Below are 24,985 nucleotides of genomic sequence, written 5' to 3' on the forward strand. Positions count from 1 at the left end.
TGTAAGATTGTCAGTGCTTTTGCGGAAATACTATGCTGCTCCCATTCGGGCAAAAGTCTTTTTCTGAAAAACTTTTGCGCAAAAGGGCCAGTGTAGACAGCAGAAAGTTGTTACCGGAAAATCATGCCAGTGTAGATGTAGCCTGAGGTTTGTATACCTTATTACACCATCTGGTTGCAATCTCTGGATGCTAATATAATGCAAATAAATAAACTGCATCTAGAGGGTCTCCTTCAAGATTATGAAACCTGAAGCTGGCTCTTCTTGCAGGAACACTCATTTTATTTATTTTGCCTGGGCTTCTCCCCATAATTTCCCCCTCCTTTACCTTGGGCTAGAAAGAGAACAATTAGAAAGGGAATTAGTTGAAGTAAAGACTGTGCTTCCAGAAGGAAGGCAAAGACATCTGAGGGGGAACATGGGGCCTTATGCCTTTTAAAGTAGCTGTGGCTCAGGAACAAGCCTTTGCTCTAAATCTGGTGAACATTAAAAATGGACAAGATATGCAAACAGCCACTGCAATTATTTCCTAAGCATATGGAAAAACTGATACCTTTGATACCATGATGTGGTAGCTGTTGACAAATGCTGACCTTTTAATATCAGCTACTATAAATAGCCATTAGTCTTTGTGTAATATTTTCCTTTTCAGGGTGTGAATGAAGTGGTACATAACAAAAACAATCATCAGAGGTCGCCTGGCTGAAATTAAAGTTGTCAGGGGTTTCTTGATAAGCTTTTATGAGCAAGTGGTCTGGGTATATTGCTCCTTGGCATGCAGGAGATAGACATGCATGAAAGAGTAGTAAGGTGACCAACTACCAGGGGACATGTTCCACATTTAAAATGTCTGGAAAAACTCAAACATTATATTCAAACAAATTAGGAGTGATCACACATATCAAACTAAATTGATTTGGTATCAAATTTCCATGGGAAAAACTTATATTCTTGAGGCTCAATGATGAACTAAAATTGACTACAATGGACAATTTTGGCAAACAAAGGATCAAGCCTGTTATCTTAGGCTGTATCTAGACTGGCCAGTTTTTCCGGAAAAACTTGCCAGCTGTCTACACTGGCCACTTGAATTTACGCAAAAGCACTGATTTCCTACTGTAAGAAATCAGTGCTTTTTGCGGAAATACTATGCTGCTCCCATTCGGGCAAAAGTCCATTTTGCGCAAAAGGGCCAATGTAGACAGCTGAGATTTGTTTTCCGCAAGAAAGCCCCAATCACGAAAATGGCGATCGGGGCTTTTTTGCAGAAAAGCGCGTCTAGATTGGCAAAAGTGTTTTTGCGGAAAAGCGTCTGTGCCAATCTAGATGCTCTTTTCCGAAAATGCTTTTAATGGAAAACTTTTCCATTAAAAGCATTTCCGGAAAATCATGCCAGTCTAGACGTAGCCTTAGAGTACCTCAACTGTAAAGTGAACTGTTATTCTGCTTGTCATGAGTATACATTTCAGATACATATACACAGTTAAGGACAGATTGGCAATACATCTATATTTTTCTTTACTTTCTCAATGTTTACAACTACAGAGGAAACTTTTGCTTTAATTGTTTAAGATATTTTTTTCTCCTTGCAAATAACACCCTCAGCATATACCCTTCATTTGCTGATCCATCAATGAGGCTTGAGAATGCTGAGAATTAGTCAGTGTTATGTTTTAGTCCTATCTTTCAGAACTCAAGAGACAGGAAGATGCATCCTATATGCAACGTTATCTGTGATTTTGTGTCTCAGTAATGCCTTTTCCCCCAGATACAAGGAGACACTTCAGATATACAAAACGGTGACTATAATTGGCAATATAATTAGTAACGTTGAACCACTGTAGCACTAAATAGACAGCTGGCCTGTTATGCCTTTTGATGAAAATAGTGGCTCAGAGGAGGAAGGGAATTTCCTACTGGAAGTTAAATCAAGATGTATTTGATTCTTATTCATATACTGATGTAAGAGTTTTTGCCAGTTGCCTTGAGCCCATTATGCTCAGCCTGCCACACTGGGCTCATTCAGTTCTTCAGAAACATACTGCAACTAATTTGAGATGACTTTGAGGTAACTGAATATGACTGGCATCTCTTACTGTTGGAAAAGCATTTGATGGTGCCTCTGGGGAATGTATTTTCCTTAAGAAATTTGGGTAAGTTAGTAACTTACTTGAGTTTGTCTTTCAGATTGCTTAATTTAATGCCATATACACTCTTCAATCAGCATGAAATTGGTTTGTTATGACTACTGCCAGTCAAACTTTCCCATTGTACATTGTCAACACTTTTACAATAAACTTATTCTTTAAAGTTGGGCTGAAGCCTACTTTTTAGCAAGGTTAGGACAGCCACCACTATGCAGACCTTGTTTGGTTTTTAAAAATAGATACTTTTGATGGGATCTCAGTGATAATAGGAAAAATAAGGAGAGAAACAGTTCCTTTCTCATAGTTGGATGAATCAACATAGTACTTTTCTATTAATTAGATCAATCAAGACACAACAAACCTCCTTCCCCAAAAGCTGAAGTAGTGAACTGCTATGTCTGGTCTGATAAAAAGAGTATTAATCAAGTTTTACTACTGTATTTTAGTACAGTAAAACCTTTGTATCCCAGCATATTGAGGGACTAGGGGGTGCCAGTTAGTCAAATATTCTGGTTAACTAAGAGTTCAGTGTGTGGGAAGGGGTTTGAGCTTGGGGAGAGAGTTTGGGTGTGGGAGGGATCTCAAGGCTTTGAACTGGAATGGGTATGGGGTTTGGGTGTGGAGAGAGAATTTGGATGAAGGAGGGGGCTTGGGGCAGGGAATTGGGGCACAGGAGAGGTTTCAGAGTACCAGATCTGGGCAATTGCTCATCTCGGGCTCTTCCCTGGAAACAACACATCCTTGCTGCTCCTAGGCAGAGGCGCACCTAGATGGTTTCTGGCCAATGGGAGCAACGGAGCAGTGTTCCGAGTGGGGCAGTGCAGGGGGAGTGCACAGAGTCCTTGTGGCCATTCCTCCTCCTAGGAGCAGTAGAGACATGTTGCTGCCTCAGGGAAGTCACACAGAGCTAGGTAGGGATTTCCCACACCAGCCAGACTATAAACTGGACTTTCAGTGAAGATCAGAAATGCCAGATTATATAACTCTGCAACTGGTACCTGGCTGGATAATACAGCTTTTACTGTCCATAATAAATCTTACCTAGCGGCATAATTTATTTATTTTCCTCAAGTGGTTACAGTCATCTATGGAGTCCATTTTTAATTAAAAATCATGGCACTGAAGACCAAGAAAAGTGGGAGCAAGCTCCATTTCTTATGTCCCTTGATAGCTGCTTCTGGTTATAGCCTGCTGTGAGAGAATGTTTTTGCATGGCAACAAGTATATTCATAATAGTTCTCTATCATTTAGCATGTCACAACTCAACTATGAGACTGTAATAATATATTTTATCCAAACTGTATATATCAAATGAAGAGCATTAATTTCTTATCTTAGGTTTCTTAAAGTGACAAGATTAGAGAAGGTGGGTTAAACACCAACAGGAGAACAACTTCAACAGGTAGGAATTCTGTCATTGTTCATGTAATTGAGTATTGTGATGCATATGCAAAACAGTGTTGATTTAGCATCTATTTTGGCATTTCCTTGCAAGAGGACTTAACTATTCAATTTGGGTTTCTTTAAAAACATTCTCATATTAAATTGATGTATTCTGTATCCGGGGGGTGTGAAGAGAGAGATTCTATTCTTATTCTTTCCTGTTTAAAAGTGTGGGCGTGTGAGGGAACAGAGGGTAGTTTTATTTACAAAACTCTGCACAGTCCAGTACTAGGAAAATGTATCTGTGCTTACCTGAAAATTTCCTTTCTTTTGGATATAGTACAATGGGTATTTCAGCTTGCTCACAGTTTCGGACAGAACCAGATCTGCCAGCCACTGGAAGCAAGGAACTGCTCCACCTCTTGAAGTCCCCTTCAGTTGAGAGCTTTCAAAGACAAGATAAATCAAATCCACTTTTCTTAGTCTCAGAGGGGTGTCTGTAAAATCAATGAGGAGTCCTGTGGCATGTTAAAGACTAAGTGGCTACGTCTAGACTGGCATGATTTTCCGCAAATGCTTTTAACGGAAAAGTTTTCCATTAAAAACATTTTTGGAACAGAGCGTCTAGATTGGCACGGACGCTTTTCTGCAAAAGCACTTTTTGCAGAAGAGCGTCCGTGCCAATCTAGACGCGCTTTTCCGCAAAAAAGCCCTGATCGCCGTTTTCACAATCGGGGCTTTTTTGAGGAAAACAAATCTGAGCTGTCTACACTAGCCCTTTTGCGCAAAAGCTTTGCGCAAAAGGGACTTTTGCCCAAACGGGAGCAGAATAGATTTCTGCAAGAAGCACTGATTTCTTACAGTAGGAAGTCAGTACTTTTGCGGAAATTCAAGCTGCCAGTGTAGACAGCTGGCAAGTTTTTCCGGAAAAGCGGCTGATTTTCTGGAAAAACTGGCCAGTCTAGACACAGCCAGTCTGTCTACACAGCAGGGCTTAACTCAAAATAAGCTACACAAATTGAGCTACGTCAATTGCGTAGCTTATTTAGAAATAGCTTATTTCGAAATTGGAAGCGTCTACACAGCACTTATTTAAAAACAGAGCACTCTTCCTCCGACTTCCCTTACTCCTCGCACAATGAGGGTTACCGAGTCGGAATAAGAAGACCTTCAGCTTGACAGTATTTTGACATTATTTCGAAATAACTGCCTGCTGTGTAGACATGGACGGAGTTATTTTGAAATAACACTAGTTATTTCAAAATAATGTTGCTGTGTAGACGTACCCTAACAGATTTACTTCGGCATAAGCATTCATGGGTAAAAACTATGTTGTCATATGCATGGGGACTGAATGCATCTGACGAAATGGTATCCACTAGAGATGAGAAAAGCGTAACATGCAGAGTTAAACTCTATGCTGCAGAGGTTTTTTTTTGAAAAATGGCAATTTTTCAAAAAAACCTTCACTTATGTCCACACTGCAATTGCATTCTTTCGGGGGGGGGGGGGGGGGGGGGAATTGAAAGAACAGAGGGTTTTTTCCGACATTGGTAAATCTCTTTCTACAAAGAAGAAGCCTTTTTCCGAAAGAGCTCTCTTTTGGAAAAAGGTGTGTGAGGAAGGGGAAGAGGGAGTTCTTTTGAAAGAAGCGGAAAGAGGAAAAAGTGCAGGTGTCCTGGTGGCCACTCTGTCCATAGTAATCACAGCTTAATTGCGAGATAGCGTCCACACTGAATGGATGCTATCTTTCGAAAAAGCAGATAGTTTTTTCAATGCGCTTTTGCTGTGTGGACACTCTCTTTCAGAAGAACTCTTCTGGAAAAGTTTCTTTGGAAAGAAGCCTGCAGTCTAGGCATAGCCACAGGCTCCAACTATGTGTGGGGCAGTAGGCAGGAGCTGGTACATGTGAGGAGCGGGCTTAAACTGCTGCCCCTCGTGTAACCACTGAAGTAAGCGGTTACACGGTTACTTAATTACACACAGTTTACCATCCCTATTATCCACAAAAGCTTATGCCCAAATAAATCTGTTAGTCTTTAATGAGCCATAGGACTTCGCATTGTTTCTACTTTCCTAAATTATAACTTGTGTTCTGTACTTTGAGGGGGGGAAAAGCACAACATTTCCTACTACAGCACGTAGTAAATTCAACCTAACAAAAACAAACCAAATTGGATGTAAATGGCCATCTTCTGAATGATCCATTTGTCTCCAAAGGGGGCTGGATTGGTGCACCTTATTGTTCAAAGGAATTTAGTTTTCAGGTAAGCACGAATAATTTTTCTTTATGGTAAGATCCACAGGTCATCACAGTGGGATTTTCAAAGCCTCCAGGATGAGAAGTAGGATCTTCCTTTAAATGGAACATTCAAAATTAGGTCAATTATAATCTGTATGTTTTCCATCTCAGAAAGAGAGAGGACATGTGCCCAAAGAAAGAGAATGCCATTGGCTAAGACTGGATGACTAATATCCAGAGTTTTACTAACTTGTGTTGACAGCTAAAGGGGTATTTAGCAGATGTGAACACAGGAGTTATGACTACTCTGCTCTGACATTGTCATAGCTTTGGAGGTCTGGATGTTGATGCTTACCCAAAGGAGGAATATTTATTGAATTTACTTAGGGAATTAGTGCTATGACATTTGTAAGGACTCTGTCTGAATGCAAAATACAACAGCAGTTCTCACTATAGAAAGCACCCACCTTCCAGGAACTCATCTGATTGGAGATATCTGCATAGTGCTGTAAGGAGCAGAATGCAGTTTCAAGGTCATGCTTTGTGATCCTGCAGGCTTGGAATAAGGGTTGTAGCCCTCAGGAAACATTGAATTTTAAGACATGGTACAATACATCTTTTTCTTGAACATGCTCGGAACATCATCAGATTGCTTGATCTTTTAGCTTGGATGCTCCTAGCCACTCATAATGAAGTCCTTCTGTTGGAGCTTACGGCTATATTTCACTGGTTTAACATGATAGTTAAAACTGTAGACTTTGCACCAGCCAGTAGCATACATTCTATTTGATGACTTCGCTTTTGGGGTCCATGAGAACAATAGTCACTTCTGCCAAATGTTTCCTTTAAATGTCTGATCCCTCGTGCTAAATTAATCAGATTTGAAATCCAAAGCCACTTCTGCCAGAAAGAAAGAAATTGATTCACTATTGTTCTCTTATTGCTATCTTCTGTATTGTTGGTGGGAAGACATATAGTTAGGACTTTGCTAGTGGTCATTTACCACCTCATGTACCATATGGTATATAGGTGTATTGTTTTTGGATGCAAAATGTTGATCAGCAGCCCATCACATTGACTTATACTACATATTTCTGCATATAGGAGCCAATTTGCTAATCAGACTTCCACTATGTAAATCTAAGGCTACATCTACACTGCAGGCTTCTTGCACAAGAGCTCTTGTGCAAAAAGGAGTTATTTCTCGTAGAAAGAGGAATACCTACATCACAAAAATCCCTCTGTTCTTTTGATTTACTGTAAATTTACTCATGCAAAAACACACTTGAGGTGTGGACATTCTGCAGGTTTTTGCACAAAAATAGCCGTTTTTGCACAAAAACCCTGTAGTTTAGACGTAGCATTAGTGTTCTACTCCCTGTTGGTAGGCAGTGTATATATAGAGATAGGAAACTACTCTTCCCAGGACAGAAAAATTTCTCTAGAGCACGACTGATGATAGTCTTCCGACTGGTGACCCCATCTGAAATATGATGATCACAACCAGAACAGTATGCAGTGTAGTTGTCAGTCTCAGGATATTAGACAAGATGAGTGAGGTAATATCTTTTGTTGGACCAACTTCTGTTAGATGCTTAAGAATCAGCTTGTTATCCATGAAAGGAGCAGTGCACTGAGATCTCCAGGAGACACTGTTCCAACTGGTGGATCCGTACTCTTTTTTTGGTACCCCTTCCCTGAACTGACTCAGGAAGATCCCTTTTACAAGTAAATCTGTTTCTCTGCCTTCACCAGTTGTGAAAGCAGAGAATACAGTTGGAAATAGTTCTCTGGAAATGGAGGAGATAGGATAGGCTGAGGAGTGGATACCTAATATTACTGAGTACCATTGTGATATATGAACTCTGGATCACTGAAGCATGCCAGGATGGGAGATCAATTACTCTTGGAGTATGCTGAGAATTCTGAACTTTGTTTCTGTGAAAGCACTTGTTTTCCATTATTACCATCTTGTTAACATTTCATCTGAAATAAGACATTCTACTTGATAGTATATGTCTTCAGTTCATGCCACTGAGTGACTTCCCTGACCTCATTTTTTGTCTAGAATTTAAGACACTCCTGAAGTTGTATTATTGTGTGTGCGCTTCAGTTTTCTCTCTGTATAGAACTCTGCTCCGAAAGATTGTTCATGAAGAGAGAGAAGAATTTTCTTCTTCTTCTTCCCTGATGCCAACATTATTGCCACCATGATGCTGGAGATAAGACTCCGAGAATATATTAAGATCAAACTGGGAAAAGAGGAAAAAGTTGCCATTCTTCTGTAAAATGTTAATCTCAGGATGGCAAGGTAGGCATATGTGGAAGACAAGCCTCCTTTAGGAATTTCATGTTTTAGGCTGGGCCCTGCTGTATTTGTCCCTGATTCTTTGAGGCTGGAAGTAGTATGGAGAGTGAATTGCAATGCTCTGATTTGAAGTAGATGGCAAATTTTATTCATAACATGGCCTTTCCACGGAGGCTGAGAATGGGGCAAAGTTGTTCCTCTAATACTTGCAGTATGTCTCAGCATGCTGTGACTTCATTTGCTCCTCAGCTGAGAGAGAGCTGACACCAACTAAGGGTTTAAGACAACAGACAGAGTAGTTACTAACTGCATTTTTTCCTAGCAGCTAGTTGCAGAACTGAATCTTCTCCTATTATATTTCAGGGACTGTTTCAACTTGCCAAATATCCAATTTTCCCTGCCATTTTATCTGGCAGGAACCAGGATTGTAAGTAGATTTTTCTGATGGCTGAATCCCCTCAGCTTTTCATAGTTTGATTATAGCACCAGGATAGTTGGGAACTGATTTACCTGAGCATCTGATGCCAAGGTTCAAAGGCCCAAATTATTAGTCTCAATATTTGAAACTTTAGCTCTTAAAAGCACTTTACAAAGCTATTATCATTATACATAGTTTTGCAGAATGGAAAACAAGGCAAAATGAAATTACTTGCCCCAGGATAACCCATGGGCTACTAGCAGATCAGAGTTTGGAATCTCTCTGAAACAAATCTTTGCAGTAGAGGTAGATAAAGCTGCCTGCCACTGTGGAGACAGAAAAAGACTGAAAGAACTTCAGGAGGTAGGATATTCCCTAGCTGGCATCTCTCAAACTCCTCCCAGCTGCAAGCAGATTGAAGTGGCCTGTATAACAGATCTACAGGCCTTAGCATGAAGAAACTAGAGTTTAATACAAATCTAGTTTCTTAAAAAAAAATCCTTCAATGAGAGCATGAGATATTCTAGCAAATTGAACTATTCACTGCCTTATACAGAGGCATCTGCAACAACCAGGTTGTTTCCTTTTACCACTAATATGCAGGATTCAGGAGAAAGGATACTCCTCCCCTCAACCCGCCCCCCCAAAATGCTAAAAAAAAAGAGTTCAGATCTTCATTAAAATGTTAGTCATTTTATAAAGGATCACATAAAAATACTTAGGGAATAATCTCAGACTCATCCATGTTAATTTATGCTGGGATTATGCTTTCACCTTCCATCTGAATATGATTAAGAGGTTCTCAATTGTTGTAACCCACATAACTTAATATCAAGTTTTTCATCTGTAAGATCTTTTCAGGAAAAAAAAAACCCAGAGTAAGCAGCATAGAACTCTGCTCACCAAAGGAATAAAGCTGTCCATATTCTAGCTGCCATGGACATCTCCCTCTTAGAACTGAGAGTGTTTCACAGCTCAAGAATTTCCCACACATGGTGAGTCACAAGAGACAAGCTTACTCCCTGGTGCAACCCATTTGGGACAGACTTTTGATTAACACATTGGATTTGACTCTAGAGATCAGTGTTCAGTTTCCTGTGCCATTATTATTCATTGGACTTTGGGGAAATTCATTTTCTCTCTGCTTCAGTTCTCCCATCTGTTCAAATAGGAATAAGTTCTTTCTTTCACTGTTTTATACAAGAAAAATAGAAAGAAAGTCCTTGCTCATCTCATCTGTAAATAAAGCAGAAAGCTCAATGGACATGTAGTCTTGTCTGGGATCTTTGATTAAAATAGTATTTTAAATGACACTTTTGAGTGCAATAATGTTTAGGGAGATACTCCGCAATACACCTCACCACATTCTTCAACTCATAGGAATATTAATCTCCTCTGTAGTTTTACCTTCCCCACATCTAGAAAGGAAGCTGTCAGAAGTAGTCAAACTGCAACAATTTAATATTTCACAGGTTCCAAGCAGGACAGAATTAGAACAAGTTTTTAAAAAAGGGTCACAGTCATACATAAAGTGGAAAATAAAAATGCAGACAGCACAGGACCAAGCTCTAAACTGCAACCCTATACTACTTTAAAGCATTTAGTTACAAGAATTTAGAATCACTGAATAATACATTTTGCTCCTAAGACACGCTGCAAGATGGTAGAACAATTGTATAGCTTATAGCAAGAAACTTCAAGACTACACTTAATTTGCTGCAATTTTCATAGTGTCTGTTACTTTAAAAAATGGCTTATCAGAAAGGGTAAGGAGTTTGTGATTTAAAATTTAACCCTTTAAAATTCCCAATTTCCATAAAGATTAGTAAAAGGATTTAGTTGAACAGTTAATGCAGTAAAGTTTGTCAACAAATGTGTAGTTGACTGTCATACCACTCTGTGTTAAAGCCTCTTAACTGTTAGCTGATAAACTTACATTGATGACATGGTCCTCTTCAATCCCCAAAAATGGTGTATGACAGATTACCATAGCAATGCAAAATGTTTTACTCAAATAAGATGAGTAAATAATTCCTTTTGTTGGAATCTTCTAAAACAAGCCTATATATTTTAACATTTCATTTCCACTGCTACAGCATACCTAGAAAACTGTCAGATAAACATATTTAATGGTAATGCTGTCTAATAAGGAAAGCTGCTTCAGATCACAGCTGAAGTCCCAATGGTTCAGTCTCACTAGCTGACTATATCAAATAGTTTACCATTTACCAACATCAGCTAAACAGGAATAAAAATGTTAAGACAAGTGATACCCTTTGACCTTTAATTTCTATAAAAAGATTTATATCTTCCTTGTACAGCCATAGCCACTTAAAAGCTCACATTTAGAAATTCTCTGCAGAGATATACAATTTTACAAAATACTGCATTACCAAACATTCACATGAAACTTCCACCATCTTTTACAGGCTGCCAAAAGGTTATCTGCAGAGTCAGCAGATCTTGAATAACTGAGCTTGTGTCATGCATTTAGATCCTGCCCATGAACATCCTTGAAGATGTGGGAGATGTACCCAATTCAAAATGTGCCAAAGTAAGGATATCTGTCCCCATTCAATTCACTGAGATTACATTTCTCATTTTCACTTTTAACATAGTCAGTCTTGTTCATTAGTTTAAAGAGTACAGTGCTGTGTTTTAAGTAAAAGTGAACTTAAAATACAAATGTAGTGAAAGTCTTTATATCTTGGCTATAGGAGATGTGAATGGTTAAAAGCAACAAACTAAACTAGTAAATCATGCAGTCAGACAACGGCTTTAATTAGATCACTCTTTGGTGGTTTCTAACATCACAGCAAAGGTATTTCTCTCAAGATAACTACAATGGATCATGAACCTTGGCTCAATTGAAATCAAGCCATTTTCTTCTATTGTTTTTGAGCTAAAAAAGTCACAAGCAGTAAGGTTTCATTTGCAGGTGATAGAGGGATACCTTTAAAACACATCTGAGATATAGCAGTATCGTCTTTAGTAAAAGATGACAAAGTTTCAGATATCAGCACGTATTTTTTAAAAAAGTGTCCAAAGCTTATTCTATGAACAGTGTTGAAATGATAGACATTAGAAAACTCTTTACACAGCTTCATTAAGTGAAAATGAGTTTTTCCAACCATTAGGCATGAATCATTAAAAGCAGTATACTTCAAAAATAAACCTTTAAGCTGCCTTCTCTCTCTCAGCCATTTTAAGCATACTTTTCCCCCACCCACACTTCTAAACATCTCCAGTTCTGTCTCTTGCCAGCCATCACTAGTAGAATACACTCATTGAGAATTTATAATCTGTATAAAAATAGTTTCAAAAAGCAAAAACAAAATATATGAAACTATTAAGCATATCAGAAGATGCCTTTTACACAGTTCAAGAATTCCTTATCAAGAGGATGCAGAAACCACTAAGAATGGCAGCCGGCACATCATATACAGCTAGTACTGCAAAAATGGCCAACAATCTTTTTTTACTTTCACATTTTAGTCCCATACTGCATAAGATTTACAGTAAACGAATATTCAGCCATGTACTATCCCCTCTCATACATGTGCTTGGTTCTAAATTTATCAAGTGTAACATTTCACCAGATATAAAGCTTGAATCTAGGTTTTAAATGAATCTTCATACACAGTGCTGTCCCTTCAGAGGAAAGCAAAACTTTTCCCACAGCTCTTTAGAAGATAAGTGTCTAAGACATGTGGCTTTGTTGTAGTCCAAATCTTAGCAGATTCCAATGCCACTGATGTAGTATTATGGAACTCAACTAGGACTCCGTCCTCTTTTAGTCAGACTTATCCTTTTTCTTCCCCGTTAAAGGCACTTTACTTGTGACAGCAGATCCTACAGCTGTAATACCCCCCGCCACAGCAGAAACACTTCCTTTAACTAGACCCACTCCCATGGAAGGCACTGCTGTAACAGCTGTTTTGGTCATTTCCAAACTTTTTCCTCCAATCCAGGCTACACCACCGATCGTGGCACCAACTGCTCCCTTTGTTACACTGAAAATGCCACCAGTCACACGAGAAAGCATGCCAGGCTGCTGCTGTGGATGCTCTTTCAATGAACCTGAAAGAAAAAGTGTAAACATTCAAGTCAGTGACACTAATTAAGAGTTCTAAAAGTATACAGTTTATTCATAAGTATTGCTCCTTTTAATGACATGACACAATGTAAGGTGCATCTCTTACACAGAGTCTTGGCTACCTTCCTGGAAAACACTAGGTTTCCCGGGGGTTGGTTCTCACTGAGAAGTGAGAGCTAAGCCTAAGAGTGCCTTGATGCCATTTTTTCCACAATACTGATTAATGGACAGTAACTCTTCAAAGTTTAGATCAGCTTTGAATAATACCCAAATGCCTTACACCACCCTATAGCAAATCTCGATCTCTTTCCCTTCCTAATCCCCTGCCTCATAGATCAGTTCCATTTTCGCCCCTGAAGACCTGACTACCTCCATGTACCTTTCCACTGGGCTTTGGCTATCGGGGGGGGGGGGGGGGGTAGGGGAGCGGAAAACGGCTGAATTTTTTGTTGTGGAGCTGTCTCCCCAAGTGACAGAACTTCAATTTAGTACCAGAGCATGGTACAGTAAACTTCTGATAATCCGGCACATTTGGGACTCAGGGGGTGCTGGATTATCTGATATGCCTGAATATCAGGAGGTACTCCGGAAGGAAGGCTGTGACGGGTCTGGAGGATACGGGGGGGAAACGGCATGGCGTGGGGCGAACCCTCTGCCATTATGCAGGGAAAGCCCTGCGCAGCTGCCGGCGGCGACTTGGGGAAGCGGCAGGGCAGAGCAGCTGGGGTGCTGCCGGGTTGGTTCCACAGCGTTGCCCCTCACCTGAGCGGTGCTGTGGGACCAACCTGGCAGCACCCCAGCTGCTCTGCCCCGCCGCTTCCCCAAGTCTGTCGCTGCTGAAACTGATGAGCAGCGGACTTGGGGAAGCCGCGGGCAGAGCAGCTGGGGTGCTGCTGGGTTGGTCCCGCAGCGCCACCTCTCACCCCCCTTGCTCGGCGCCCAGCAGCACCCCAGCTGCTCTGCTCCGCAGCTTCCCCAAGTCCCCCACTCATCAGTTTCAGCAGTGGCAGTGGCACGGAGCAGAGCAGCTGGGGTGCTGCCGGGCACCGAGCAGGGGGGTGAGGGGCGGCGCTGTGGGACCAACCCGGTAGCATCCCAGCTGCTCTGCTCTGTGCTTCTTCCCCAAGTCCACCACTGGTCAGTTTCAGCAGCGGCAGCAGCGGACTTGGGGAAGCGGTGCAGAGCAGCTCCAATTGTCCAGCTGGCCGGAGCACTTCTGGGTTCCAGTTGGTGCCGGACTATTGGGAGTGCCGGACCACTGGATGCCAGACAACTGGAGTTTTACTGTACCTACTAGGCCTAAGGAAAGATCTACAGAAAAAGCTGAACTAAAGTTATGTTGGGAAGTGGTTGCAGGAAAGGTATCCCAGCTTATTTAAAAAATTAAATAAATAAATAAATAAATAAATAAATAAATAAATAAACAGAGAGAGAGAGAGAGAGAGAGAGAGAGAGAGAGAGAGAAAGAAAAAGAAAAAGAAAAAGAAAAAGAAAAAAAAATTTGGTTTCTTTTTCCTCTCTCAAAAAAAATGTATTTTGCATGGGTGGAGGAAAGAACACTCATTAGGAAGAAAGGAGGATGAGAAAAATAGAAGCTCAGGCCAGTTCTGTGTTTCATCCACCTCCTCCCTGCCACCATACGCACAAAGGACCTACACTGGGCCCTTATTTTATTTTTGTGGGAATTCACAACATATTTAAAGACATTTTAAGAAAACGCAACACTTCCCTAAAGTGCCCAAAGGGGTAGCATTATTTGTTAGTATTATCATGGCCCCTAGAAGTTGCAGTTATGGATCAGGATACCATTGCACTAGTCAGGGGAGCTTGAACAATTTTTATTGTGAGGATGTGGATGATGGAAACCATGTGTTTAGTGTCTGTTATTGCTACTTCAAACCAGGAGTTATGGCCATACCCCAGCACCTCTAATTTCAGCACCACTGGTACTAGGTTCTGCACAAAGAATAAATGAACTATGTGTTTTACAGAGCTCCTTACATGTTTTAGATGTTGTATAATAAGTCCATTTTCTATATCTATGGTACAATTAAATATTCTTAAACTAAAAGGAAAACATGCTACATTGACTGTTTTTCTATAAGCTTTTAACATTGGAAATCCATCCCATTATCCTCCCACACTTTAATATTCCGAGTTTCTAAATGTAAGCTTCAAGATGGAGAGAGAAAAAATGCACTGAATAAACTTGCAGTGGAAATGCTAACACAACCTTACTATAGAAATATTTCTTTTTTATAAACAGAGTATTTTTAAACAGTTTTTAATTTTAATGCTATTAGATGCTAGATTAGAAAAGCTTCCACGCATACAGCTGACAAACTATCCAAGTCTCACCATACAGAGAAGCACTGAAACATTTGTTTGTATTGTATTTCAATTTCTGGAATTTATTCCATTACTGTCATAGGCTATGTCTACACTACAGAGGTTTTGCAGAAAGATGGCTGTTTTTCCGCAAAAACTCAGAGCATCCATGCTGTAAGCGCGTTCTTTCAACAGTAAATCGAAAGAACAGAGGAGATTTTGCACAATTGGCATTCCTCTTTCTACGAGGAAGAAGCCTTTTTGCGAAAGAGTTCTTTTGCAAAAAGGCACGTGTGGACAGAGAAGGATAGGGTTTTGCGCAAAAAGAGAAAAGAAGAAAACGCACAAGTGCCCTGGTGGCCATTTTGTGCATATCAATCAGTGCTTACTTTTGAGAGAGGTCCATGCAGTCTGGACACTCTTTCGCAAAAGCCCATTGCTTTTTCCAATGCGCTTTTTCAGTGTGGACGTGCTCTTGTGCAAGAAGTTTTTGTGGAAGATCTCTTCCGACAAAAACTTCTTGCGCAAAAAGCCTGCAGTCTAGATGTAGCCATTGTGTTCCAAAGCAGCATTCTACGGTGCCAATGTTTGAGCACTGCAGGAGGTGAATAGTTTTCACCAAGTCTTTTGCTCTTCTTTCTCTGAAAGATGTTTCAGGGGACAGCAGGTACCAACAAAGGGCTGTAGCAATGAAGTAGTTCAGGAGCTACATAGCTCTTATAATAATAGGTATGTGAAGAAACAGCAGGTTAACCTGTTTGTTGGGAAAGAAGCAACACACAGAGCCAAGAAAAGAGCAAGTGAATGATGGTGAGTGGAACTAACAGAGAGAGAGAGAGAGAGATGCAAAGAGGGGATAAATTGTAAGTGGAGTAGAAAGGAATGGGAACAATCAAGGAGACAACAGGAAAACAAGTGAATGAGGAGAAGGGCAGCAAGAACATTGAGCATCTCAAAAAATATATCCCTAGGCATGCAGTCACTCTCCTACTGTTCCACCAAAATAACTCAATCCAACATGGAATAGTTGTTATAATACAGTTCAGTTTTCAAATTATATGATGTGGACATTCATGTTCTAGGGAATGAACCAAGATCTACAACTTGTGTTATGTATAGGCACAGAATAGTCAGTGATAATGCTTTTAGATCAGTACTAACTTGGGCCAGAGACAAAACCAGTGTATTAGGCCACATCTACACTAATGTCAGCAAAACTTATGAAAAAACACCCTGGCATAAGTGGTAATGACCACAGCGTTCTGTCAAGAGGAAAGCTGCTACCATTGCTCATTGGAGGAGTTTATGAGCTCTCTCACCAACATAATTAAAGTGGTTACATGACAGATCTTACAGCGGCACAGTTGTATCAATACCACTGTGCCGGTATAAAAGCTCTGTGTCCATTACAAATGCCCCAAGAACGCTTCAGACAAGCAGTACCATCTCAGTATTGGAAACAATGGGAGTAAAAGAAAAAAGAGCAGAGGGCATGGTAGCCTTAGTTTGGGAAGTAAAATGCTGCCAGCTTGCATTAGCCTTTCTTGCAGGGTTGGGGGATTTGCTCATAGTTGTAAGAAGTTTACAAGTAGTAAAGAGGGACAAAAATCAAACTTTAAAAAACCCACTAGTCCTTATCACATTTTGACAGACTCAAGATCACAAAACCTGGTCAATCTGTTCAAGAAATATCCAAAAGTCATAATTACTTAATACAAGGGTAATACATATTGAAAACAAATTAATAAGATCCTTTATGTTTCCTTGATTGAAAGAATAGTCGATTTTTCACAGAATTTTTGATTGCAAGTCTGTTGGTACGCTACTATAATAGAAACAATTCTTATGACAGAAGGAGTTCTAGATCTTGTTACAAGCTCAGTCAAAAAGGTAGCTTGACTTATTCTCATTCTCAACATGTTGAGTAGGAAAAAGAAGCCTGCCATACTGAAGTTAGTTACTGAAATTTAATATTAACTCATACCCATTACAGATTAACATCGGAAGGAAGGACCACACTCGGGTTACAACAAGCCAGAAAGATGCTATTAAATAGATTTGAACAGCAAAGAAGTTGGTATCCCACTTTCCTCCAGATGCGTTAGGTGGCAAATCATTAGTCAAAAGCCTATTGACAATTTGACTTGAGTATGTGTATTAGTACAGCCACACAGTGGAAACAGTATTTCAAATATGCACCCAGGACTAAGAATATTCTTCCCAGCTACTGGCATTTTCTAGATCTGTTCCATGAAGCTTGCTGTTCGCTAACTGGCCCCCAGTTTCTGATCACTATAATGAATTTAGGAATATTCTGCTTATTTAAGCAGAAAATGTGTAAATACATAGCACCTGTTCATGATGCTGGCTCTACCAATCATGCAGAACAATCAGTTACAAAACTAAGGCTTTTTTGGAGAACAAAGACTTACAGTGAATGTGGTGTGAAAATGACTGCAGTCTGCCAAGGTTATTTATATTTTCCAGCTTGCAGAGGGCCCTAAACACATTAGAACCAATACTGCTCTACATAAAAAAAGAATACTTATGTAATACAAATCTATAGTACTTTTCATCCAGAAATATCATAACCAGCCTTCTTTGTTAAATATCCTGGGACTTGCCAGGTGTGTCAGCTGTAGAATTTAGAAGTTATTTATGCCATGACTTCACAAAAGACTGGTCAAGTGACCTTAGAACTAAGCCTTTCCTCAAAAGAGAAGCCTGCCAAGAAATTCTTAAGAGAATTTCATGCTAAGACTGAAACGGGCAGGCATCCATGTTTGGTCATTTCTTTCAAGTGATGAATGTTTAGAATTGCATAAGATATGAAGGTTCCATATGACATCGAAGGCAAGAAAAGTTCTTCAGGACAATTTAATATAAAATAGGAAGACTGTACTGGAAACAAGGGTCATCCTCAGAACTTTTGCTCTCCTTAAGGAGTTTTATTTCATTTCCTCCCCTAGTCCAATTTATGTCACTGCGTGACGACTAATTTAGGGACCAGTTCTGATGCTCATACACAGATTAAGAAATTCCTTTCCTCACAAGGGGCATGTCTACACAGCAGGGCTAAAGCTGAAATAAGCTACACAATTTGAGCTACGTCAATTGCGTAGCTTGAGTCAAAATAGCTTATTTCAACTTTTGGCACTGTCTACATAACAGGAAATCTAAGGAACAACACTCTTCCTCTGACTTCCCTTACTTCTCATAAAATGAGAGTTACAGAAGTCAGAGTAAGAAGTCTTCCAGCTCAACATTATTTTGACATTATCTCAAAATAACTGCTTATAGTATAGACGCAGACTTTGTTGTTTCAGAATAATATCAGTTATTCTGAAATAACACTGCTGTGTAGATGTACCCAGATAGCCCCACTGAAGTCAATAGTAACACAGAACAAGATGCTACCCAAACTAATAAAGAGTATCAGAACATAGCCCATTGAAATTAAGAAACAAATCAGAATATGAAAAAACAAAAGCCTACTGAATCCAATGGATTTCACTTTCATAATACAGTAAACTTCTGATAATCAGGCACCTTTACGACCCAGGAGGTGCCGGATTATCAAATATGCCGGACTATCGGAAGGGGGAGCTATGAGGAGTCTGGGGTGAGGTGAGGGGGGTGCCACCCCAGACCGCTCATAGCCTCCCTTCCAATAGTCCGGCTCTGCCCCAGGTGTCCCCGATTCAGCCGCTGCTGGTCAGTTTCAGCAGTGGCTGAATCTGGGACGCCTGGGGCAGAGCAGCTGGGGTGCTGTCAGGTAGGTCCAGTAGTGCCACCCTTCAGCGCTGCGGGACCAACCCGGCAGCATCCCAGCTGCTCTTGGGGGACGCCTGGGCCACAGCAGCTGGGGTGCTGCCGGGTTGGCACCGCAGCGTTGAGGAGCGGCGCTACGGGACCAACCCGGCAGTACCCCAGCTGCTCTGCCTCTAGCTTCTCCGATTCAGCTGCTGGTCAGTTTCAGCAGCGGCTGAATTGGGGAAGCCGGGCGCACAGCAGCTCCAATTGTCCGGTAGCCAGAGCACTTCCAGGTTCCTGATGGTGCCGGACCATCAGGAGTGCCGGAGCATTGGATGCTGGACCAATGGAGTTTTACTGTAATAGAGGAGAGATTAAGTAATAATCATGCCTTCATTATTAAGACAGGATTTATTTGACAGTTAAACAATGTGAGATAAATATTTTACTCAATTAATTGGGTGTTTATACCTAGCTGAAACTGACTATTTTCAAGTCAGACATTTGATGAAAAAATTCCCTAAAATAGCTGCAAGATTTGTATTTACTATTGCATAACATTTGCTCCGCTATCAGTTCTGTCAACCCAAATATAAATGTTACATAGAGAATAAACACCTGTGTGTAGGGGGAGGGAGTTTCTAACATTCAGTTTGAGTACCTTACCCTTGCATACTCCATTTGGGGAAAAAAAGTTAACATTCCTCTGTGCAATCCTCCTTAGCCAGCTTTTTGTTAACAAAATGAACAGTAGCCCCTATATAGTTTTTTTAATCCCCTTCCTTCTCTCTGTTGTGTCAGTTCATCATCTTTTCTTTCCCCGTTACTCTTATCCAGCTTTGACAGTCCTTTAGTCTCCTCTTCTCTGTTCCCCTCCACCTCTTTACTCAGCTGATGTGCTCTAATAGGATATTGCTACATTAAGTCACATAAAGAGGCACTACTAAATAGTAAACAACTTATTTTAAATGTATAAGGCTGTAAGAAAGTGGTGAGATTTTTTTTTTGGTCCAAAAGTTGTAGCTAGTTTGCTAAAGCTGCGTATTTGAGGTATGTGCAAGACCTGAACTATTGATCTCTAAGGGTATGTCTACACTACAGCACTAATTCGAACTAAGCTAATTCGAACTAGCATGTCCACATTGAGTGGACCCTGAACTGGGGTTAAGGATGGCCGGAAGCAGTGCTGGCAGGGCATCAGAGTAGGACTTAGAGCGTGGAGATGCTGTCTCAGGCTAGCCGAGGGCTGTGCTTAAAGGGACCCGACCCCCTCCCCGGACAGACAGTTCTCAGGGGTGCCCCGCTTGCAAAGCAGTCCTGGCTTGGAGTGCCCGGAGTGCCCACACTGGGCACATCACAGCACTCGGCCATCAGACCGGCTGCACTTGCCGCACGCTGCCATCTGGGGAGAGAGGGTAATCGGGGGGCTGCAGGAGAGCTTCCACCCCCAGAAGCCCGCAGAGCCAGCCCAGTCCTCCCCATCGGGGGCTCGTACCCCATTCCTCCCTCACCTCCTTCCACTTACCCCTCCCTAGCCCCCCTTCCTGATGTACAAAATAAAGGACAATTGTGTTCAAAAATAGAATCTCTCTTTATTGAGCAAAACTGGGGGAGACTGGGAAAAGGAGGTGGGAGAGGGGAAGAGAGAGGCTGGGAGAGGGGAGGGCAACTACAATGATCAGGGGTTTGGAACAGGTCCCATATGAAGAGAGGCTAAAGAGACTGGGACTTCTTAGTTTAGAAAAGAGGAGACTGAGGGGGGATAGGATAGAGGTCTATAAAAGCATGAGTGGGGTGGAGAGGGTGCATCAAAAAAAGTTCATTAGTTCCCATAATAGAAGGACTAGAGGACACCAAAGGAAAGGAATGGGTAGCAGGCTTCAAACTAGTAACAGAAAGTTGTTCTTCACAAAGCAAAGAGTCAACCTGTGGAACTCCTTGCTGCAGGAGGCTGTGAAGGCTAGAACTAGAACAGAGTTTAAAGAGAAGTGAGATCAAGTCATGGAGGTTGGGTCCATGGAGTGGTATTAGCCAGGGGGTAGGAGTGGTGTCCCTGCCCAAAGTTTGTGGAAGGCTGGAGAGGGATGGCATGAGACAAATGGCTTGGTCACTGTCTTCGGTCCATCCCCTCCAGGGTCCCTAGGGGTTGGCCGCTGTCAGCAGACAGGCTACTGGGCTAGATGGACCTTTGGTCTGACCCAGTACGGCCATTGTAAGCTCAGGGCTCAGGGTCGGGGGTCTCAGTGGACCACCTTGATTTTCATGCACACCTGCTCCTGGGTGGCCAGGCTGGCAGCTCTCCTGCCCTAGACAGCCACTTTTCTGTGCCTAATGTGGAGGTCGTGGACAAGGTCCATGATGTCCGCACTAGACCAGGCGCCCGCCTCTTGCGGTCCCGGGCAAGCTCCCGGGAGCCGCCAGCCTGGTCCCGGGAAGAGGGGGAGGGCTGGGGGGCATCGGGTGGCTGGCTCGAACCGTGCCAGGTGCAGGGTCTGCTGGCTGGCTGGGTGCTGGCAGGCTTGCACCTGGCACGGGCACCGTAGCCAGCCCGTGCCCCTTTAAGGGCTCCGGGGCCGGGAGGGGGGCAATAGAGTTTCCCTGGTGTTGCCCAGAGTGGCCACCAGGGAAACCTGGGGAGGGCTAGCCTCCCACTAGTTCGAATTAAGGGGCTACACACCCCTTAATTCGAACTAGTAAGTTTGAACTAGGCTTAGTCCTCGTAAAATGAGGTTTACCTAGTTCGAACTAAGTGCTCCGCTAGTTCGAATGAAGTTCGAACTAGCGGAGCGCTTGTGTAGCGCCTATCAAAGTTAATTTGAACTAACATGCGTTAGTTCGAATTAACTTTGTAGTGTAGACATACCCTAACTGCCTAGGTGCTGAGTTGGCAGCAAGGTCCTTTACCATCTGAAAAAGGGGCTTGATACTCTGGCCCCCATTCCTCCAAAACACCCAGGTTAAGGTAGAGGGCCCCCAAATGCTTGTACCCCAGAGCCAGCCTCACACAGAGCCCTGGAAGCCCTGTGGGGGAGGGGGAAACTGGCACACCCCACTCCAGCCCTGTGGAGGCACAAGCCCCAACTCTTACTAAGGATGTTAGATAGCGATGAGTTGTCTTATCACTTCACAAAATATTATTGGTTACATGACTATCTGATAGTCCCCAAGGGCAGGGCGGGTAGCCACTGCGCTCCCAGCCCAATTCTCGGGGAGCCCCCACCACTCCACATTGCTGCCTCTGTATCACAGGCAGCTGCTCAGGGTTGCAGGCAGAAGTCGGTCTGCAAAGGAAAAACTGGTTCCTTGTGCATACCAGCTCTCGCCTGCTGCCCCACGTTACTGCCTCTGATACGGCGTGGCAGCAGTTTCTGTCCACACTGGGCCTTTGATCGAGAGGCAGCAGTGTGCAGTGGGTGGGTGAACAGCTCACATGCACTGATACATGCAGGGAGTTGACTTGAAGGCTAGCTTCCCATGTGTACCAGTTCCCACCTGCCCTGCCCTCCTCCCTTCCCCCCGCCTCACTGCTGCCTCTCTATCAGAGGCAGCAGCATGGGGGGAGGAGGGGAGCACCAGGCAGCTCCATGGATTCAGTGCTTCTGGGGAGTCAGTTTAAAAGCTGGCTCCTCACAGCACCAGTATCAGCTCCCAGTCCTCTCATCCCCATGCTGTCTCTGATACAGAGGCAGCAAGGCAGGTGGGGGAGGGAATGTGTGTAGTGGACAGGATTAACCGGTAAACCCAGGCTTATCAGTCAATTGTGTACTCGTGTTGACATCCCTAGCTGTTACGTGGCCCCACTTACTGGAGACTCCCCAAGCTCCTCCCTTGGTGAGGCTGGACAGCCATGAAAGGCAAGTCCTTCAGGTGATACAAGAACAGGGGTGGGCAATAATTTTTAATTATTTTGGTAAGTGGTCAAGGGCTGCACTTCTGTGGAGGGACTGTAGGGTTTCGGATGGCAGGTGGGGTGTAGAAAGGAGCGTGGGATAGAGAACTGGGGTGCAAGAGGGAGTGTGGGGTCTGCGAGGGAGTTTGGATGAAGGAGTGTTATGATCTGGGGTAGGGGCTTGGAGTGCAGGGTCCAGAAAAAGTTGTGGGTACAGATGAGAATTCTGGCCTAGGGCAGGGGTGTAGGATGAGGTGCAGTGTCTGAGAGGGAGCGGTGATTTGGAAGAAGGGGGAAAGTGGGTGCAGAGGGTTTGTGTGGTGATGTGGGGCAGGAAATGAGGTGCAGGGTCAGGGAGGGGGTATGGGTGCAGGAGAGGATTCTGGCCTGGGCAGAGGGGGGAGGGGGAAGAGTTTAGGAGGGGGTGCAGGGTCTGGGAGACAGTTGTGACCTGGAGGAGGTGGGGAGAGGGGATACAGAGGATTTGGGTGGTGGCTTGGGACAGGTAGTTGGGGGAAGAGAGGAGGTGGGCTGGGAAGCACTTACCTAAGTGGATCCCAGCCAGCACCTTTGCAAGCACCTGAGACAGACTCCCTGCTTCTGTGTGTGTGTGGGGGGGGGGGGGGTGGGGGGGGGAGGGGAGGTAGTACTGCTCTATGTGGCTCTGCTCCAGCACTGGGGGAGAGGGAGGAGACTTAATTTGCTGCCCTTGCCTTCAGCAAAATTTTTTGGCGCCTGGCTGCACTTTCTGCAGGCTGCCATCCGGGAGGTCCATTGGGGGACTGTCAGTATCCAGGAGGCCCTGCGGGAGAACTTCCACCCTGAGGAGCCCTAAGAGCCTCCCTGGTCTGCCCCACTGGGGGCTTGTGCCTCATTCCTCCCTCACGTCCTTCCACTTACCCCTCCCTAACCCCCCTTTCTGATGTCAAAAGACATGTATTTTCATGAACACAAACTCTCTTATTTAACAAAACTGGGGGGGTGGATGAAACTCTGGTGAGACTGGGGAAAGGACGCAGGAGAGGGGAAGAGAGAGGAGGGGGAAGCCTGGAAGGAGGGAGCTGGAAGGGGGAAGCAAGGGGAAGAAGGGGAAGCTCAGGGTTGGGAGTCTCACCAGACCAGACCAATCTGGTTTTCATGCAAACCTGCTCCTGGGTTCGCATGTGGCCTTTGGTGGCCAGGCTGGCAGCTATCCTGCCATAGACGGCTGCGTTCCTCCATCTAGTGCAGAGATCATGGACGTTGAGGGCATCCCCCCCCAAAAATAAGGTTCATGATCTCCACCCTGGACCAGAAAGGCACCCGCCTTCTCTAGGCCTTGGCAGTGCTCCTGGGAGCTGGCAGACTGCTCCTGGGGAACAGTGGCGGGCTGGCTGCCAGTGCCTTGCTGGCTCATGTTTTGGGGCCACTGGGTCAGGGCAGTGACTGCTGGCTCTGGGCTGGCAGGCTTGGAGCTGGTACAGGCACTGTGGCCAGAGTCAACCCCTTTAAGGACTCCGGGGAGGAAGGAGGGAGAGAAGTGTTCTTGGTTGAGGCTGGAGTGGCCACCAGGGTACCCTGGGAAGGCTGGAGGCCCCCTATTTCGAAATAAGTGTCTACACAGCACTTATTTCAAAATAGCTATTTTGAATTTGATGTTATTCCTCATGGAATAAGGTTTACAAAATTCAAAATAAGCGCTCCGCTATTTTGAATTAATTTTGAAATAGCAGTTTGGCTGTGCAGATGCTAGTAAAGTTATTTCAAAATAATGGCTGTTATTTCGAAGTAACTTTGCTGTGTAGACATACCCCAATTTAAAGTTTCGCCTAGTTTCAAGTGGCTGCAGCTGCTCTGTAGTAAGGATGGTGGCGAAGCAGCCTCAGGCCAGATCCAACCCGCTAACCACCTCTTGCCCACCCCTGTACAAGAACCACTGCTGGTTGGTAGGCCCAGCTTGCACCACCTGGCAGATGCAGAACTGCACCTAGGCAAAATGTGAAGCTAGTTCCAGCAATGGCATTCAGCACAAAACCAATCCAGAAAGCAGGACCAATCTCATTTGCCTCCTTGTCTGCCTCTACATCAGGACAGAGGTACAGGTAAGCCAAATTTAAGTGGCACCAAGACCTCTTGCACAAGGCCACAACATTACTCAATTTTCTCAGAGTGTTTGTTTCATTAGATGACATACCAGTCACAATTCTATAAATTGTACTCAGTTAATTCTACTGATGCATAACCTGGAAAAGAATCTAGCTCAATCACATAAAGCCATATTTCCTCTGCGGCACTAAACAGAAGCATAAGCTCAACAGAAAAGTGAACAGATTTGCCGTTGGTTTAAATTCAGTTTCTGTTAGCTAAGATGCTGTTATATAATCCAGCAAGTTCAAGTAAGCGTGGTTCCAGTCTGAAGACAGATTCCAAAACCAGTCATTA

The 24,985-nt window shown here is 43.2% G+C and overlaps 1 protein-coding gene across 3 annotated transcripts in view; it reads right to left on the reverse strand.

Moving 5' to 3' along the window:
- Positions 1 to 9,941: 9,941 nt before the first annotated feature.
- Positions 9,942 to 24,985, reverse strand: part of TMEM263 (transmembrane protein 263) — a 28,900-nt gene continuing 13,856 nt past the window's right edge. For all 3 annotated transcript variants that reach the window (XM_006137983.4, XM_075938385.1, XM_075938386.1), the window contains one exon: positions 9,942 to 12,578. In XM_006137983.4, the coding sequence (XP_006138045.1) occupies positions 12,292 to 12,578 (287 nt within the window). In that variant the 3' untranslated portion in view covers positions 9,942 to 12,291. The remainder of the gene's footprint in view (positions 12,579 to 24,985) is intronic.

Source organism: Pelodiscus sinensis, chromosome 1 (assembly GCF_049634645.1).
Source record: "Pelodiscus sinensis isolate JC-2024 chromosome 1, ASM4963464v1, whole genome shotgun sequence".
NCBI classification, from domain to species: Eukaryota; Metazoa; Chordata; order Testudines; family Trionychidae; genus Pelodiscus; species Pelodiscus sinensis.